This window comes from Staurois parvus, unplaced genomic scaffold, assembly GCF_062004578.1.
Source record: "Staurois parvus isolate SC_StPar_1 unplaced genomic scaffold, SC_StPar_1.0 ptg000061l, whole genome shotgun sequence".
In the NCBI taxonomy this organism is placed as follows: Eukaryota; Metazoa; Chordata; class Amphibia; order Anura; family Ranidae; genus Staurois; species Staurois parvus.
Window position 1 is genome coordinate 9236914 of NW_028317857.1, and position 17702 is coordinate 9254615.

The 17702-nt window shown below is 40.2% G+C and overlaps 1 protein-coding gene across 5 annotated transcripts in view; it reads right to left on the reverse strand.

Annotated features, from left to right (window-relative positions):
• Positions 1-558: 558 nt before the first annotated feature.
• PFKP (phosphofructokinase, platelet) overlaps positions 559-17702 on the reverse strand; it is a 134908-nt gene continuing 117764 nt past the window's right edge. For all 5 annotated transcript variants that reach the window (XM_089668726.1, XM_089668723.1, XM_089668725.1 and 2 more), the window contains 6 exons: positions 15277-15441; positions 11337-11398; positions 10294-10405; positions 8278-8377; positions 6127-6232; positions 559-1384 (listed from right to left, as the gene is read on the reverse strand). In XM_089668726.1, the coding sequence (XP_089524852.1) occupies positions 1231-1384; positions 6127-6232; positions 8278-8377; positions 10294-10405; positions 11337-11398; positions 15277-15441 (699 nt within the window). In that variant the 3' untranslated portion in view covers positions 559-1230. The remainder of the gene's footprint in view (positions 1385-6126; positions 6233-8277; positions 8378-10293; positions 10406-11336; positions 11399-15276; positions 15442-17702) is intronic.

Sequence of the window (17702 nt, forward strand, 5' to 3'; positions counted from 1 at the left end):
AACCCCCTCTGCTACTTAACTGACCAGAACAATACCCCAGGAGTTTAATTGACTTGGTACTATACTCAGATTAAAAAGTGTTCCTTTAATTTTTTGGGGCATTATGGATATATCAGTCCTGTAGGAACTTGAGTTTTGAATTGTGGGTACTTTGATGAGGAAACCCATATAGGTGGAAAAGCATGTTTAGAAAACAAATGGGGAGAGTGCAATATGTAAAAAAAAATATGTCACAAACATTTTGGAACTGAAGAGATAGCAAGATAAATAGGCAATCAAATATATAAAGGAATAAGCAACTCTGGGGTAGTGAATGTGAAATATGTGCACAAACACAGGTACACACATATGACTCTCTTCAGTGATGCTGCCTATGTGCATACGCTCAATATTTTAAACATTAGAGAGCATTAAAACTGTGACAGAGGGATCATTTGGGACTTTCATTATGCAACGCCTTTCTACCTGCTTTAAATTCTTCTTGCAAAACATATTTTTGCCCTTCTGAAATAAAAATCAAGTCGCACTTTGAGTCAGTTTACATCAACAGATTCAGCATTTGGTTTGCAAACTGTACTTTATTATTCCATTTCTTCAACGCACCATTTATCATGTCACTGAGGGGAAAAATAGAAGTTGCACATATATATAGATATATTTATATTTATATATAAAGGTGTATCTATAACATCTCTGATACAAAGTGTAATAAATGTATAACTTAATAATACACACAACACACAGGAAACAAATTCCACCATTGCAACCCATTCACAACAGTGGTCCAAATATTTGGAAATGAAAAAAAAAACAATGTATTTTTAAAGTGATCTCAGTGATGATATAATTCTCATACACCTTTCTCTATATTGGGTTTGGTAAAGACACAATCTTATGCTTCAGTCAAGACCTCTGAAGGGTATTGGACCTTGTGACTGATAACATTTGAAAAAGCTTTCTATATTTCTATAGTGGTCAATCAGTTTCTCCTTTTTTGTTTTTTATTATTTCTGTCTAAAAGGAGAAGTAGATTGGCTGCTACAGGTGTGACAGACACATCTTTTACAGACTTGACGAGTGAGGCTCGTTGTGTGGACATAAAGTGCTAGAACGAGGCATGTTAAATAACAGAAGACAAGTGTGGTAACCATTCTAATCTATGGCGGTAAAGCACACAATGAAGATGGCGGTAGGCTATGAACAGTGGAATGCCATTAGGGCTCACAGCTGTTAGATGGCCCCCATGTCAGAATGTTTTGGTCGCCTAACATGAACATGCTCCAGCTGGCCAGAGTCTGAAATGTCGTAGCTTGTCTTGTATTTGGCCAGGATCTTCATCACTGGTCGCAGCTTCAGCCACCACTGCTCTTTTGGAATTCTGTGTCTGTTATGAAAGAAAAAGATTACGCATTAAAACTGTTCTGCACACAAAACACTGATTCCAGAAGAAGCTAGCTTTAGATCCATTACCCATTTCAATTGGATGCTGTAATGCAGCAGTGAAAAAATCAACCATTCCTTCTTCCTCGTACAAATCCAAATGAAAGGGTTTGGTATTAGGAATCCATAAGAACTGTTTACGAAAAATGGCAACTGCTAACTTGACTTGCTGAAACTACACTGTATGGCCAAAAAGATGTGAAGGCCACTAAAAATGACTGAATTCAGGTATTTCCAATATAGGGTAATGTTAATGCTGCAACATACACAGCCATTATAGACAACTGAACGTTTCCAACCTTATAGCAACAGTTTGGACACGACCCTTTTCTGTCCCATCATAACTGTGGCCCTGGGCACAAATTCAGCACCAATAAGACCATTTGTTCTGGAGAATTTTGATTGGCCTGCCTAAAGCCCCGATCTCAATTTTACTGAACACCTTTAGGAGGAATTAAAAACCTATGCCCCGGCAGGTCTTCCCATCCAGCATCAGTAACTGATCTTACAAATGCTTTATTGACTTAATGGGCACAAATTCCTTCAGGTATACCTTGTTCCAAGTATTCCCAGAGGAGTGGAGGCTGTTTTTGCAAAGGGAGGGCCAACTCCCATCTTGATGCCTATGATTTTGGAATGGAGTGTCCAGAAACTCACGTGTGTGATAGTCATGCATTCAAAAACTCTTGACCATATTGTGTTTTTTACTCACTTAAATGCCCTTCTGCAGTGGAAGTTAAAGAATAGGAATTTACCTTGCACATACTTGGAATGCTTAATATCTATTTATGGCCACATCTATTTTTTTTTCTGCTGTCTGTGTATCATTCCTTTCATTTCCTGGCCAAGAGACGCAACAGAAAGACAAGAAATATCAAAAATTGAGGGGCAATCCCCTTTAGGACAGTTCCCAGAACAGGTGTCTGCATTAGAAAAGTACACCTGCTCTCTTGTTCTAAATTTTAAACCTTTATCTTTACAGAGGATCTAACCCTTTCCTACTCTATCCAAAACTAAAAAAAAAAAAGTTTTGCCATGAGATATACTATAATTGAACACAGCTTCACTTGGGTAAGGGCAATATTCTACTAATTATGTACAGTGGGTAAGAAAAGAGTCACTCTCCTTTAATATAATCACATTTTGTTGCTTTGCAGCCTGAAATGTAGACCAATTTTTTTTTTCTGACATGTTGATTTTATGTCTTTCACTTGGATGTTATAAGTTGCACTGAGTATATACAGCTGGATAAAAAAAACTGTGTCTGTCTTCATTTCAGGATGCAACGCAAAAAAAATTGCTTATTTTAAAGGGGGGTGATTCTTTTCTATAGAGAAGAAAGAGAAGTGCGCCAGACTAAGTGCAGTAGAAATATAAAAGTTTATTGCACACAAGATTATAAAAACTCACAAGAAGTGGGTAGATATCAGGCATCAATATATAAGGAGGAGGATGTCATCTGTGCTGCACCTCACAAATGGATGGCTGCAATGCCAAGGTGTTGCGCGGCTGGCGCTCTAGGCGGGTCCCACAGGAGGAAGCGAGGATGGCAGGCGCAGTAACCGGGAGTCGCGGCGCAGATAAGAACCGGGATCCAGGGCAGGCACTGCTGATCTCTCACATCAGCGTGGGTACAGGGACCAGCTTGAGGCACATCCAAGATGGCCGCCGGGCAGGAAATGACATCAGGACGTTGTTCTGCAGAAAGCAGCTGCTCACCATTCATTTCTTATGTTTTCCACCACTGCTTGTTAAGCCTGTATGCGTTATACATTTTTTCTAATTCACTACCCTGCCCCTCAGTTGCCCCACCCCTTCCTCCTCTCCTTATTTATTGGCTCATCCCACTAGCCAATCAGGTTTGATGAAAAGGCAGGTTGCCTAGAAACGCGTCACCGCCCCCTTGGAGGATTCCCAGCAACGTCCTGATGTCATTTCCTGCCCGGCGGCCATCTTGGATGTGCCTCAAGCTGGCTCCTGTACGCACGCTGATGTGAGAGATCAGCAGTGCCTGCCCTGGATCCCGGTTCTTATCTGCGCCGCGACTCCCGGTTAATGCGCCTGCCATCCTTGCTTCCTCCTGTGGGACCCGCCTAGAGTGCCAGCCGCGCAACACCTTGGCATTGCAGCCATCCATTTGTGATGGCACAGATGCACATCCTCTTGGTGCAGCACAGATGGTGCAGCACAGATGACATCCTCCTCCTTATATATTGATGCCTGATATCTACCCACTTCTTGTGAGTTTTTATAATCTTGTGTGCAATAAACTTTTATATTTCTACTGCACTTAGTCTGGCGCACTTCTCTTTCTTCTCCATTTACCACAGAGTCTGGTTTACTCTAGAAAGTGCAAGCCTCACGACGGTGTCTACACTGCAGCTTTGTATATATATGTATACATATATATATACCATCTATCTCAATCCAGTACTGTTTGCATTACAAGTTTTTTTTCCCTCCCCTCCCCCCTTCCCTTTCCTCACCACTAAAGCTGCATCATTTACTTGTTGTCCTTTTATTACTAGCATATATAATTATATATCTTAATTTCTGTTTACTGGATTATTTTGTTTAAGATTTACTGAGTGAACATTATATCCACTACAAATTCTCTTGCGCCAATTGCATTTTTATTTTTTTCTTTTCTATACTCACTGTATTTATTAAATGAACCCAGAATTAAGTCAGCTTATGCTACTACTGCGAGCGCCTTTCCTACCACAAGGTGGCAAAACAGTGCCATGAAAAGGGAACAATGTTCTGGCACTCCAGTTAAAGCATTTCGTATCCCTAACAATGAGCTTCTCTTGGCGCTTTCTTTTAACCATTCGATAAATTTACAAAAATACCTGTTGATCTTGCTAGAAATTTTGTGAACTGATAACGTTCTGTGCAGTCTGTGCTGCTATTAATTACATTGCACTTAGTTCTGACAACTACAGAACCACACCACCCTATGTTATGGACAATAGGAGAAGGACAGGGTTCTGTGGACCTATCTTATTTCTGTTGCCTGAAACTGGGGTGAGTGTGCACTGCCATCTCAGAACTGGAAGTGTCACCATGTGAAAATAAAGAACAAAGAGCTTGAAAAAAGAAAAACTAATGTGGCCACTACATCTAAGAACCAGTAAGCTACAAACTATTACATTTTTGTTTTGGGGTTTAAATACTTTGAGACCACTTTCTTACTTTACAGAATTTAATTAAAGCCCAAGAAGCACTAACCAATCTAGTGGAGTGAGCTTAGATGTGGAAAGGTGGACCTTTGTCTTTATAGGTCTGAATGATAAGTTGTTGAATATACCTGGCAATAGAGGAACGAGAAGCAGGCTGTCCCCTATGGGGGGACCTTCAGGAATGACAAACACAGAGTCAGTCTGTCTAAAGGAAGCTGAGAGATAGAATCAAACATTGCATACAACATCCAGACAATGGAGAGAGAAGTACCCTTTCGGATGTCGTGGAGCAGGATATAAAGAAGGTAGACCTGTACAAAGATATTCACTAAGGAGTAAGAGCAGTCTTTCAAAAGAACCATTAGGGTTGAGATTTGAATCTTGCTGGTACACAAGACCAAATATTGATGCTGGCCAGACTGGAGAAAAGACAGGATTAGTCCCACAGAGTACTTCCTGCCAGATGCAGACTGACAACTCATGGAGCCCCCGGGCAATAGGGGATCATGGGGCCCCTGTGTCCTTGCCCAAACTCAAAAAAGCCTATGAAAAAGGTACCAGGGGCATCTCATGGGGCCCCCTACTGACCCCGGGCCCTCGGGCAGTGCCCGAGTTTCCAAATGGTCAGTCCGCCCCTGCTTCCTGGGATGGAATTTCTTTGATTTCCAGGTGCGATGGTAGACTTTGTGAGAAGTCAATCTCATTTTAAAAATGTCAGGAAAATCAAATCACATAGGCCCCTTACCCCTCAGGACCCTGACTGCAAGAACCAGGCTGTTAAAGTCAGCAACCAAGGTATTAAATCAGTGCATCGGACAAAAGATTTGGACAGCCTGGAAGGGCCCACAGAGAGTCTGCCAGCCGATCCTACAAAGCAAGCAGGGAAGGAATTTCAGAGGAAGAAAGGCATAGATCAGGTTGATCTGATCCGACAAAGTCATCAGAACATCCATTCAAAAGGCTTGTTGTACTTGGGAGCCAGAAGGTCTACATACTGCTACCACCTCCTGCAACAGAGGTCTTGAAACACCTTGGGGTGAAAACCATTCTATGTCTCCAGACAATGATGACTGCAGAAGTCTGCTCATGCCTGGGATGTACACGGTAAACAGGGCTGGAACATGGAGTTTTGCCCAAGCCAGGATTTAATTTCCTTCTCTTTGAGCTGCAACACTTGTGGTTCCTTCCTCCCTTAATGTACGGTCAAGAAAAACCTCAGTTTTTATGTAACTACCTTAAAGGAGAGTAATACAAGAAAAGCAGGGGCTTCTAATGCTGTACTCCCTTGGGAGAAACGCTTGTTGTCTGCTTCAATGGTTTCAATCCTTATTGGGGCTAGCATGCAGTCCTTATCTGCACAAGGTCGGTAAAGCCTTTGGAACAGCATGACAGCCAGGAAACTAGTATTGTTCAGAGGGGAAGGTCAAGAAGCAAAATTAAATGTGGCACGTTCCTAGGAATTCTACACTAGTCCATCAGGATGTAGGTGTCTCTTGGTACTCACTTGAAGTCCGTTTCATCCCTCAGCTGCATGACTGGCTGGAAGACGAGAGCACGCCTGCGCATTCCTAGCAGGCAGACGGTGTCCTCTGTGTTAGCAAATACTCTGCCTGCAATGGAAAGAAAACATTATAAAGGAGCTGCATACAGGATATGACCAATACTAAGTCTGAGAGCTCTGTGGATTCTCACTACATTTCTATTAAGGTGGAACATGTCCTATGGGGTGGAGACTGGTCATCTATGGGAACACCTAGGGCTTAGTGATTAAAAAGACAACATTATTGTTATTTTGTATTGCTGTTCACTCAGACACCACACAGTACTAGGCAAATCTAGTGTACAGCACATGAGGAAATACAACTCTCAGTAATTAAAGAGACACTATCATCAAGAAACAGGCTGCTCACATAAATGACATATTTATGATATGCACCTACTGATACTGCTCCTGTATATTGCTTTTTGTATCTAAGGCCTCGTTTACACTAGCACTCCTGTGTTTAGCTTTTCTAAATGCAAGAGAAATGATCTGGGAAGCATAAACAAGTCATATGCCTCCTGGATCACTTTTTCCTGCGTTTAGATATTCCTACTTTAAATCAGGTTTAAGTCGGCCTTAGATCAATTGAATAATGGCCGGTTCAGCAGGGACCGGCTGAGATTTGATCTATCTATGGGCAGGCTGTTGGTACTGAAGGCAATTTATTGATCGACTTCAATGCAACCAGCCTGTTGGATTTTTTGCATGTGATTACTGTCGGCACCTACAGCCACTAGCAGTAATCATTGTGTTCTGCCAGAAGCGAAGGTTCCTCGCTGGCAGAACACAAAAGCACTGCAGGAGGGATTCCCCCATCAACTCTGACTGTGTTGATGGGGTAATTAAGCTATTTTCTTTCCTGCAACCAAAGAAAATTACATCATCTATGGCTTTCCTTGAGCGAAGTTGAATGGCACACCAACGCTCTAATGCATCGCACATCCCACCTGGTTGCAGCACACCACAATGCATAGTAATATGCTATCATGTGTTGCAATGTGCTGCAATGACAAAAATGCCACATGTCTGTTTTGGTGCATCTGAAGCTCATTTTTTTTAATGGGCTGCCTTAATGCAACACACAATGTCAAAGTGTGAATGAGCCCTAAAGGAAGAAAACTGAATAATCTTTCCAATCTACACAGAATTTTTTTGTAAAGAACTACAGTCCATGCCCACCGCATATTCCCTTACAGTACGGTCCAACAATAATAATACAGTACATAAAGAATTGGGCTCATTACACATAGCACTCTGTGTAAAACTTTCCTCCTAGTGAATCTAAGATGATTGGTGCCCATCTGCTTATATAAATCTATGTTGAGAATATTAGTGAATTTTCTTTCTTGGTTTGTGAATAACATACAGTACCACCTACCAAAATACTAAAGGGATATTTTATTGTTGTACCGTTTTATTTCATATAGTTTATGTTACTGTGCAATGATATTATGGATGTGATCACGGTTACAACAAGAAATAAGGAAACATTACCTTCCTCTAAGTATCCCGAGTAGCCATCAAAGTAAAGACAATATAAAAGCAAAAAAGAAAGTATATTTAGCTAATGGACTTTACTAGTATCTAGAAGCCAGCGGCATGCAATGTGTGCGAAGCAGTCTTGTAAAATATGGGAGGGAAGCAATATGTAACATTATTATTATTATACAGGATTTATATAGCGCCAACAGTTTGCTCAGCACTTTAACAGGCACAATATATTCAATGTGGGTTCGGACAGTAAAGGGGGGTTCAATAGAAATTACAGAACAATTGAAAAGGGGGTTCAACTTTTATTTGAGATAAAAAAGCAGGCACATCAGACAAGCGTTGCACTGCCCTGAAATGAGGACAATGTCAGGGAGGCCATTGACAGCCTCCAGTGCTGGCGCAGAACCTTGACTGTGACTGCTGATCTGATCTCCAATGCCAATGTATATTGCAAAGGTCTGTACATTCTTTTTTATTTTTTTATATTAGCAAAATGGAAAAAAAAAACATTTCTTATTCAGAAATAAGACAATAACACTGAAAGATAAAGGTACTCAATGTGCCGATAGGAAAGGCTGAAGAATATGCATAGAAGGCTATTGCTAGTCAGACCTAAGTTACCTTTTCTATAACATTCTTTCAGCTTTCGTGAAATCCACTGAATGGCTTTGGCTGAGATTTTTGTGCCGAAGTTCCTATCGAACGGTGATGGGGCTCCTCCCTGTAAACATATATTGTGTCACTAAAGCTGTGATTGACGTTTGAAACCAAAATGACACTGAAATGTTCCCACACTGTGCTACAATCTACTGATCAGTTTTCAATTAGATTTATTAATTACAACCTGTGATGTGCAATTACTGCTTATAGAGAGATTAAAGGGAGCCGATGAGGACAAGTCACTAAGATGGAATAAGCATGCAGGGCAGGAAATTTAGACTTTTCAGACTTCACTGGCTGCATGCTTGTTCCAGGTGTCTCACAACAGAGCAAAGCAGGATTAGCATGAAAGTCCCCTAACTTTTTCTAAGTCAGTAAGAGCAGCTGCCATGTTTCTCCATGCATAGGCTTAAAGCTTGCTGACGCACATTTTTACTATAATAATGTTCCAAAGTGTGATTCCTTGTGCTGACGATACATTAATAAATTTAAAAATAAATTGTAGTGAGCGCTCTTGTATAAATATAGCAGCTAGAACACTTAAGGCAACCACAATGCCTTTAAAATGCAAATATAAACGTAAAAAGTAGTGCAGCGCTTAAAATTAGATCAAATGCAGCAAAAGACATCAATATAAAAGGTCAGTATGTGTTGGAGTAGTTTAGGGAGAGCTGACAGCCTGTGTAAGGAGAAGAAGGTGCCTGTACCATCTAGAGGAGGGATCATCACCACTATAGAGGATTTCCTGGCTGACCTTAAGGGGATCTCTGGACCTGAATAGGAGCTCTGGATGACCCACCATGAGAAGGATGCCCACCACCTGGTCTTTGACGGATCTAACATCTAGGATGATTATTCCTACATGCGCATAATCCATGCGTTTCTGGTGAGTGCGCATTGCTATCATTTGATGCAGTAAAGCTCTGGATATTTTCACCATTCTAGAGAGCACCGTGGATACTTGGTTGACTTTTATATTGATGTCTTTTGCTGCATTAGATACATTAATAAATGTCCTCCATTTGAGAGCTAGCAGTCTACATTTTGCACAGCTGTTAGCTCACAAACCTGGCTGTTCCTGACAGCTCAGTTCCCCACTTATAATCAGAAGCCAAGGAGAATGCTTTCAGATCATGTGCTCATTCAGTCAACTATGAGCTAGTAATCACATGCAGGATATAGGATTCATTGACAAAATAAGACTACAGCCTGCAGATGGCACTTCAGCCTGCAGGTGGGCGTGTTCATTACCATTACAATTAAAGCCTTAAAAAATGTAAATTCATTTAATAAAAGAATAATAATATATATATATGTACAGCACGGTGGCTAAATGGTTAGCACTTCTACCTGGCAATACTAGGGTCGTTGGTTCAAATCCCGACCATGGCACCACCTGCCTGGAGTTTGCATGTTCTCCCTGTGCCTGTGTGGGTTTCTGCCAGGTACTCTGGTTTCCTGCCACACTCCAAAGACATTCTGGTAGGTTAATTGGCTCCTGTCTAAAGTGGCCCTAGTATGTGTATGAATGTGAGTTAGGGACCTTAGATTGTACATCCCTTGAGGGTTAGGGACTGATGTGAATGTATAATATATATGTAAATTGACAGCGTTATGTAAGTACCTGTAATAAATATATATTATAACATTTTTATGAATTTACCAGCCTAAAATAAATAAGGGATCATGGTTTCTTTTTTAAACAGTGTGCCAAATATCATCCTTATATGTCCCTAAAAAATAAAACATTATTTATGTGTACATACTGAATGAAATTTGCTGCACTGCATCATGGCCACGACAATGTAAACAAGTGGCTGCTATGTCACAGTGTAGGCGGACAGCTGGAGGGCCGATCTGCCTTTTTACTGCCCCCCCAGCTGTCCACCTACACTGTGCTTTGCAGTGCAGCATTTTCATTCAGCATGTTAAATTTCACAGAAGTGCCCATGTGCACTTAGTCTGATGATACAGCACCTGCTGCATGTGTCCGAGTACATTCTTTCTGCAGTCAAAGACACCTCTTCCCTCCTCTGAGTACAGCTGGTAGATGAAATCCGTGGTGTAGTTCTCATTGCAATTTTCATTCCTTGTTAAATAAAAAATACATATTATTCCTTGTGAGCACTAAATATGCAGGAAAGTTAGGATAAATCACATTGTAATTGAAACTTCCGCTGTAGTTTTCATTTACATACATTTATATAAAGAATGCAGCAGAATTGAGACTCAACCTTCTACTAGTGAGACTTAAGCTGGCAATAGATGGGTCCATTTTGAAGGAGAAAACTAATCCAATTTCACCAGTCACACATTCGAGGTGGATGGGGGAATCCTCCCAGCTGTGTCATTGTATTCTGAAAGCGAGGAGACTTCCCCATCATCAGAATACACACATCAGAGCTGCAGTCTATAGCCTACAGCGCTAAATGAGAGGAAATTTTCCAGCAGGGTGGTCATACAGAGGGCGATCACTAGATCGATTTCTGTACAGCCACAATGCCCATACTTAGATCGAAACTCAGTCAGTCCTTGCTGAACCAGCAGAAGTTTGACCCATACATGGGAGCTTTAATGGAAAGGGTTCAGAGACAGCAACCCTGATGGAGAGATCTTGTTGCTGGTGTCTATCAGAAATTTTGGACACCAGAAAAAAAGTTGAAGGGTGATTCTACCCTCCAGATTTCATCTGACACAGAAGAATTAATTTTTTGAGTGGAGTGACCCTTGAAATCAGACTTCTTATCTACAGTATGGACCACAACCTTCCCCACCACCCCGTCTAGCGTTTCACGTGCAGGGGTGGGCTGACAACTCATGGGGCCCCTGGGCAATAGGGGATCATGGGGCCCCTGTGTCCTTGCCCAAACTCAAAAAAGGCCTATGAAAAAGGTACCAGGGGCATGTTATGGGGCCCCCTACTGACTCCAGGCCCTCGGGCAGTGCTAGAGTTTCCAAATGGTCAGTCCGCCCCTGTTCACATCTGCAGTCCCAAGTTTTTATGCTGCTGCTTTCTGTACCTTAGTACAAGGCCTCTCTGGATGCTTGTCTTCATCTTTTCTGTCAAATGCTCCACATTTGCCTAAAAGATTAAATAATAATACAGATATAATCAAAAGACATTATAGGTAGACCTAAACTATATTTCTTGTAATGTGCAGGTAAAAACAGTTAATGACATGGGGCTTATAGTAAATAATTTATCAAATGTAGGTAAATATCTTAAAAAACATTGTTTCTGCATATAATTTGCAATTGTATATGTACATGGGATCCGCCATATTGCTCATAATATACTTGGCATATCCATAATTCAGAGAATCTGGCATTTACCAAACATTCACTGCATGTGAACCTCCCTGGTACATTTATTTTTAAAGAGAAGTGTGGGATTACAAAATTACAAACTTACATACTCGCCTGGGCTTTAGCCTGCTGTCGGCTGAATCTGAGTCACAGGAGTCCACAACTAAGTGCACTCGTTAACCACATGAGAAGTATGGCCAAAGCAGCTTTGGCATACTTCTTCTTTAGACAATGATTAATTCTAGAACAGTGAATTTTTGGTGAATATCACATACACTGCTTTATACACATGCCCCATAGTGGTTGGTTTACTAAAGGTAAATAGGCTGTTCACTTTGCACGTGAGGTTGTACTTTGCAAGGGAATTTGCCCTGGAGCTTAGAGAATAAGTCAAACCTCTGTTGATTGTCATCATCCAATCCTGTGCAAGCAAAAATTCATAACTAATCTCTAGGGCAAACTCTTCTGCAAAGTGAACAGCCAATTTGCCTTTAGCAAATCAACCCCTAAGGCAGCCCATAGATGAGTAATTTTTTTTGTTCAACCAGCAGGCTATAGTCTGCAGAGCTGATCTAGCATGGAAAATCCGACAGGGCAGCTGAGAACTGAATAGGTTTAATAACTGAAGGAGATCATGTGTTTTTGAGGCATCTCCACCATAGTTGTTTAGCATATAGTGTTTTTGACTTTTGGGGCCTAACATGAAAGTAAGCCCAGAAAGGTATGGGATGTGAAGAAGTTATTGAAAGTACTACAACTCTCTCTAAAAAGCATCCCTTATTGAGGAATCTTAGATTTGGGCCAATGTTCCTCTAGAAATGTTCTAGCTAGACCCGGTGGAACTGAATTGCAGCGAATTTGAGACAGTGGACCCCATATGGATGAGATACTGGTTGCATTACATGCTCCTTCAATTTTTTAACTGAAAATGTTGGGTGGAGTGGTGCCTACAGGGCCACCCACTGATCAAATTTAGGCCAGTTCCTAGGAACAATCCGAAATCTTCCCAGGGTATGGCCAGCTTTAAGCCCAGTACACTCGATGAGAATAGCGGATAAATGAATGTCCATTTTTTTTGTCTCTTTTTTTGAAGAGGTTACTAAAGTTATTAAAATTCTTGTACGATAAAGTAAAAATTTGAAAGTGATGTATAGTATTAGCATTGTATTTTTGGATGAAAACTATACTGATTAAACAAACACTGTGCGATCCGGTATCGTACGAGAAAATGTTTTGTGCTTGTCGCTTTGAATAATTTTGGAAATTGTGTAATAACAATCAGATTATCGTACAATTGCTTCAAAAGCAGTATTTTTTTGTATGATTTTCTATTCGTGTGTACTAGATTTTAGACTGTGGTAAGAACAACAGCTGTCCTCTCTGAAAGATCTACCTTCACCCCTTGTTTTGGTAACAACTCTAAAATGTTGGATTTACCCCCACTTTGAATAATTTTGGAAATTGTGTAATAACAATCAGATTATCATACGATCGCTTCGAAAGCGGTATTTTTTTGTATGATTTTTTATTCGTGTGTACTAGATTTTAGACTGTGGTAAGAACAACAGGTGTCCTCTCTGAAAGATCTACCTTCACCCCTTGTTTTGGTAACAACTCTAAAATGTTGGATTTACCCCCACTTTTTATTTTGGTAACAATGGTCAACAGAGCAAATTGACGTGAAACTACCTAGTGGAAACAGACAGTAAATGAAGTTTGACCGAGGTTCTAATCCTTCCCTACAGTGGATATAAAAAGTCTACACACCCCTGTTAAAATGTGAGGTTTCTGTGATGTAAAAAATTGAGACAAAGATAAATAATTTAATAACTTTTTACACCTTTAATGTGACCTATAAACTTTGAAACTTGAAAAACAAACTGAAATCTTTTGGGGATGGAGTAAACATAAGAAAACTAAAATAATGTAGTTGCTTAAGTGTGCACATCCTCTTATAACTGGGGATGTAGCTGTGTTCAGAATTAAGCAATCACATTCAAAATCATGTTAAATAAGAGTCAATACACACCTGCCATCATTTCAAGTGCCTCTGATTAACCCCAAATAAAGTGCAGCTCTTCTAGTAGGGCTTTCCTGACATTTTCTTAGTCGCATCCTACAGCAAAAGCCATGGTCTGCAGAGAGCCTCCAAAGCTTCAGAGGGATCTCATTGTTAAAAGGTATCAGTTAGAAGAAGGGTACAAAAGAATTTCCAAGGCATTAGATACACCATGGAACATAGTGAAGACAGCCATCAAGTGGAGAAAATATGGTGGAACAGTGACATTACCAAGAACTGGACTTCCCTCCAAAATTGATGAAAAGACGAGAAGAAAACTAGTCTGGGAGGCTGCCAAAAGGTCTACAGCAACATTAAAGGAGCTGCAGGAATATCTGGCAAGTACTGGCTGTGTGGTACATGTGACAACAATCTCCTGTATTCTTCATATGTCTGGGCAATGGGGTTAGTGGCAAGACGGAAGCCTTTTCTAACGAAGAAAAACATCCAAGCCCGGCTAAATTTTGCAATAATACATCTGAAGTCTCCCAAAAGCATGTGGGAAAATGTGTTATGGTCTGATGAAACCAAGGTTGAACTTTTTGGCCATAATTCCAAAAGATACACTGCACATCACCAAACAACACTGCACATCACCAAAAGAACACCATACCCACAGTGAAGCATGGTGGTGGCAGCATCATGCTTCGGGGCTGTTTTTCTTCAACTGGAACTGGGGCCTTAGTCAGGGTAAAGGGAATTATGAACAGTTCCAAATACCAGTCAATATTGGCACAAAACCTTCAGACTTCTGCTAGAAAGCTGAACATGAAGAGGAACTTCATCTTTCAGCATGATAACGACCCAAAGCATACATCCAAATCAACAAAGGAATGACTTCACCACAAGAAGATTAAAGATTTGGAATGGCCCAGCCAGAGCCCAGACCTGAATCCGATCAAAAATCTGTGGGTTGATCTGAAGAGGGCTGTGCACAGGAGATGTCCTCGCAATCTGACAGATTTGGAGTGTTTTTGCAAGGAAGAGTGGGCAAATATTGCCAAGTCAAGATGTGCCATGCTGATAGGCCCATACCAAAAAAGACTGAGTGCTGTAATAAAATCAAAAGGTGCTTCAACAAAGTATTAATTTAAGGGTGTGCACACTTATGCAACCATATTATTTTAGTATTTTACTTCCCTCCACCTAAAATATTTCAGTTTGTTGTTCAACTGAGTTGTACAGTTTATAGGTATACATTAAAGTTCTGAAATTATTTATCTTTGTCAGACACCTGATATTTTAACAGGGGTGTGTAGACTTTTTATATCCACTGTATATATTTAAAATGTTTTAAAAAATGGGCTTTATATACACTTTAATATTTTTTCGTGCCTTTGAAGGCAACCATGAGTAAACATAAACATACTGACTATATAAAAAGAATGTTTCATTTTATTACAAACATTTAAAATATGCCAGTAAGGGTAAAGACTAAGATAAACGCTACAGAACTAATGTTAAAATATGCAATATCTCTGAAAGTACACTTACTGTTTAACACAACTTCAATACCACCAATTCCTCAAAAATCCCACGTAAGAAAAATTAGTAATAAAAAATCCCGTGTGAACATATAGTTAGTATATAATTACCTGAAGCTCTCGAATGTCAAATTGCTCTTCGAAGATGTAAGCAGCATCAGCGCCTGCGGCAAGGCCACCCATGTTGGCCAGGTATCCACAATATCCACCCATGGTTTCAATGATGAAGACTCGCCTCTTTGTTCCACTGGCGGATTGTTTGATGCGATCACATGTCTGATGAAAACGTTCATGGAATTAATACTGTTCTAGTACAGATAATGACCGCACCATGCAATGTCAGCATAAAACCAGAGTGTAAACTGTATAGATGGGTGTACCTATGTACTGAACTAAAGTATTCAAATACATAAGATATCATTGACAGATCATCTATACTACACATGTATATACACTGATCTGGAAGTATGACTGAGGTCTGGATGTTTGGACTTATATGGCACATTTGTGGGTGGACTAATCCTTCAGCACATTTACCTCTTAATTTGTTATTGGATAATTGATTTTGTTCAGCCAATCTCTTGATTCACCTCTGCCATGCTTTACACCCAGCCTGACACAATTTGATGTTGTAGATGTGTAGCTTCCTGTCTCACCTGCCTGCTATTAAACATTAAAAGACAATGGCGAGGTCCATTGTATGCTCCTGGGGACTGCTTCCCCTATGCCCATTGTTCTCCTCCAGCTATTAGTGCTTGTCTTTCAATGTAGATTGTACAATGTCACACTTGCACCTGTGCAGGATGTTGGAGGTAGATAATATAACACTCAATTTATAGCACTTAAACTTGTAAAATGTTAAAGCACATCTTTTTTAAAAGCATAAATAAAGGATGTGTTTTCATATATTCAGGGGCTTTGCCTCCAAGCCAATTGTCACTTAGCGACAAGAAACCTATCAACAGCACTCAACTGCAAAGCCAATTTTTATTCAAAACCAATTTTGGTCTGTGACTTTAAACACTTTTAACATGGCTTCAGATCATGAATTCATCTCCTCAAAATACTAACAACCCACAAAGCCATCCGCAACTCTGCTCCAAGTTACATCACCAATCTCAACTCCAAATATTACCCAAATTGTCCTCCTCAATCCTAGCAAGACCTCCCACTCTCTAGCTTTTTCATCATCTCCTTCCATGCTTGCCTCCAGGACTTCTCCTGAGTCTCTCCCATCCTCTGGAACTCCCTGCCCCAATCTGTCCATATATGTCCTACTCTGTCGGCCTTTATACCATCCCTGAAAACGTATCTCTTCATAGAAGGCTATCCCACATCCACTTAAATTTTATTTTGTCAAACAACTCACAGTTACCACTTTTTGTATCACTTGCCCCTCCTTTTAGATGGTAAGATCTCACAAGCAAGGCCCTCCTAATCCTCTTGTATTGAATTGTATTGTAACTGTACTTACACCCTTAATTTTGTAAAGTGCTGGGAAACCTCTTGGCGCTATATACATTCTGTGTAATAATAATAAGAATATATTATCTGATAAAGTGACCTATTAAGAAGTTGCTGAAACTTAGCAGCCAACATGACTACATGGTGATGGCAAATCTAACCAAGATTGTACATTTAGGTCATAATATATTTGGTCAGCTTAAGCTCCACAAAAGCAACCATATTAGAGAAGGTTGGATCTTCCCCTAAGGAAATTTTAGGGCCCAAATACACCTAGCCAGTCTGTTGTGGAGTGTTTAACGCTCATGCGTATACACGCTTTAAGGTAGCCTACTCATTGAATAGGCTGGCAATTAACTAAAATGGACAGAAAATTGGACATGCACTATTTTTGGTATTGTAGCACGTTAGAGCATTGCCGTGTGCTACAAATAAGGTCTGTTCCCTTAGTGTGTTGGGTGCTGTTGCTGTGTTTTACCACAATGCATAAAAGTGAATGGGCCCCAAATGTTTAACACAAAAATGGTTGGGATTGTACTTTCCCATTTTCAGTCCTAAGTATTTTAAAAATGAATTACAAATAAAGGACTTTTTAGAATAATTTGCCAGTGATCTTAGACATTCTTGAGCATAAAGGAACTCAGAAATATACCAGATAAGTAAAGGTGTTTATTTGCCTGAGCGATTTCCCTGAGCCATGCCCATTGCGGAGAATTTTCCTCTTCCATAAAGACAATTGGAAAGTATGAATACAACTGTAAATACTGGAATTAATGGGATCATTTAGTGTAATCCTTTCTTTCTAGGTGAGCAAACAGATACTTTTGTGTGAGATTATTAACCAGTTAGATGCATGTGAGAGCTGACATAAGGTTTCAAACCTTCGTTAGAGCTCTAGTTGGCAAAGGAAATGTGACTAATCTCTAAGAAGATGATAAAATGTGTCTGGAATTACTTCTCTTTTCTGGGTCATTACTGAAAACTCCCTTACATAGCCTAGTGCCTATATATAAAGCCTCCCACGTTCTGCTATACATTTTACTCACTTTGAGCTGATTCATCATGTCATAACA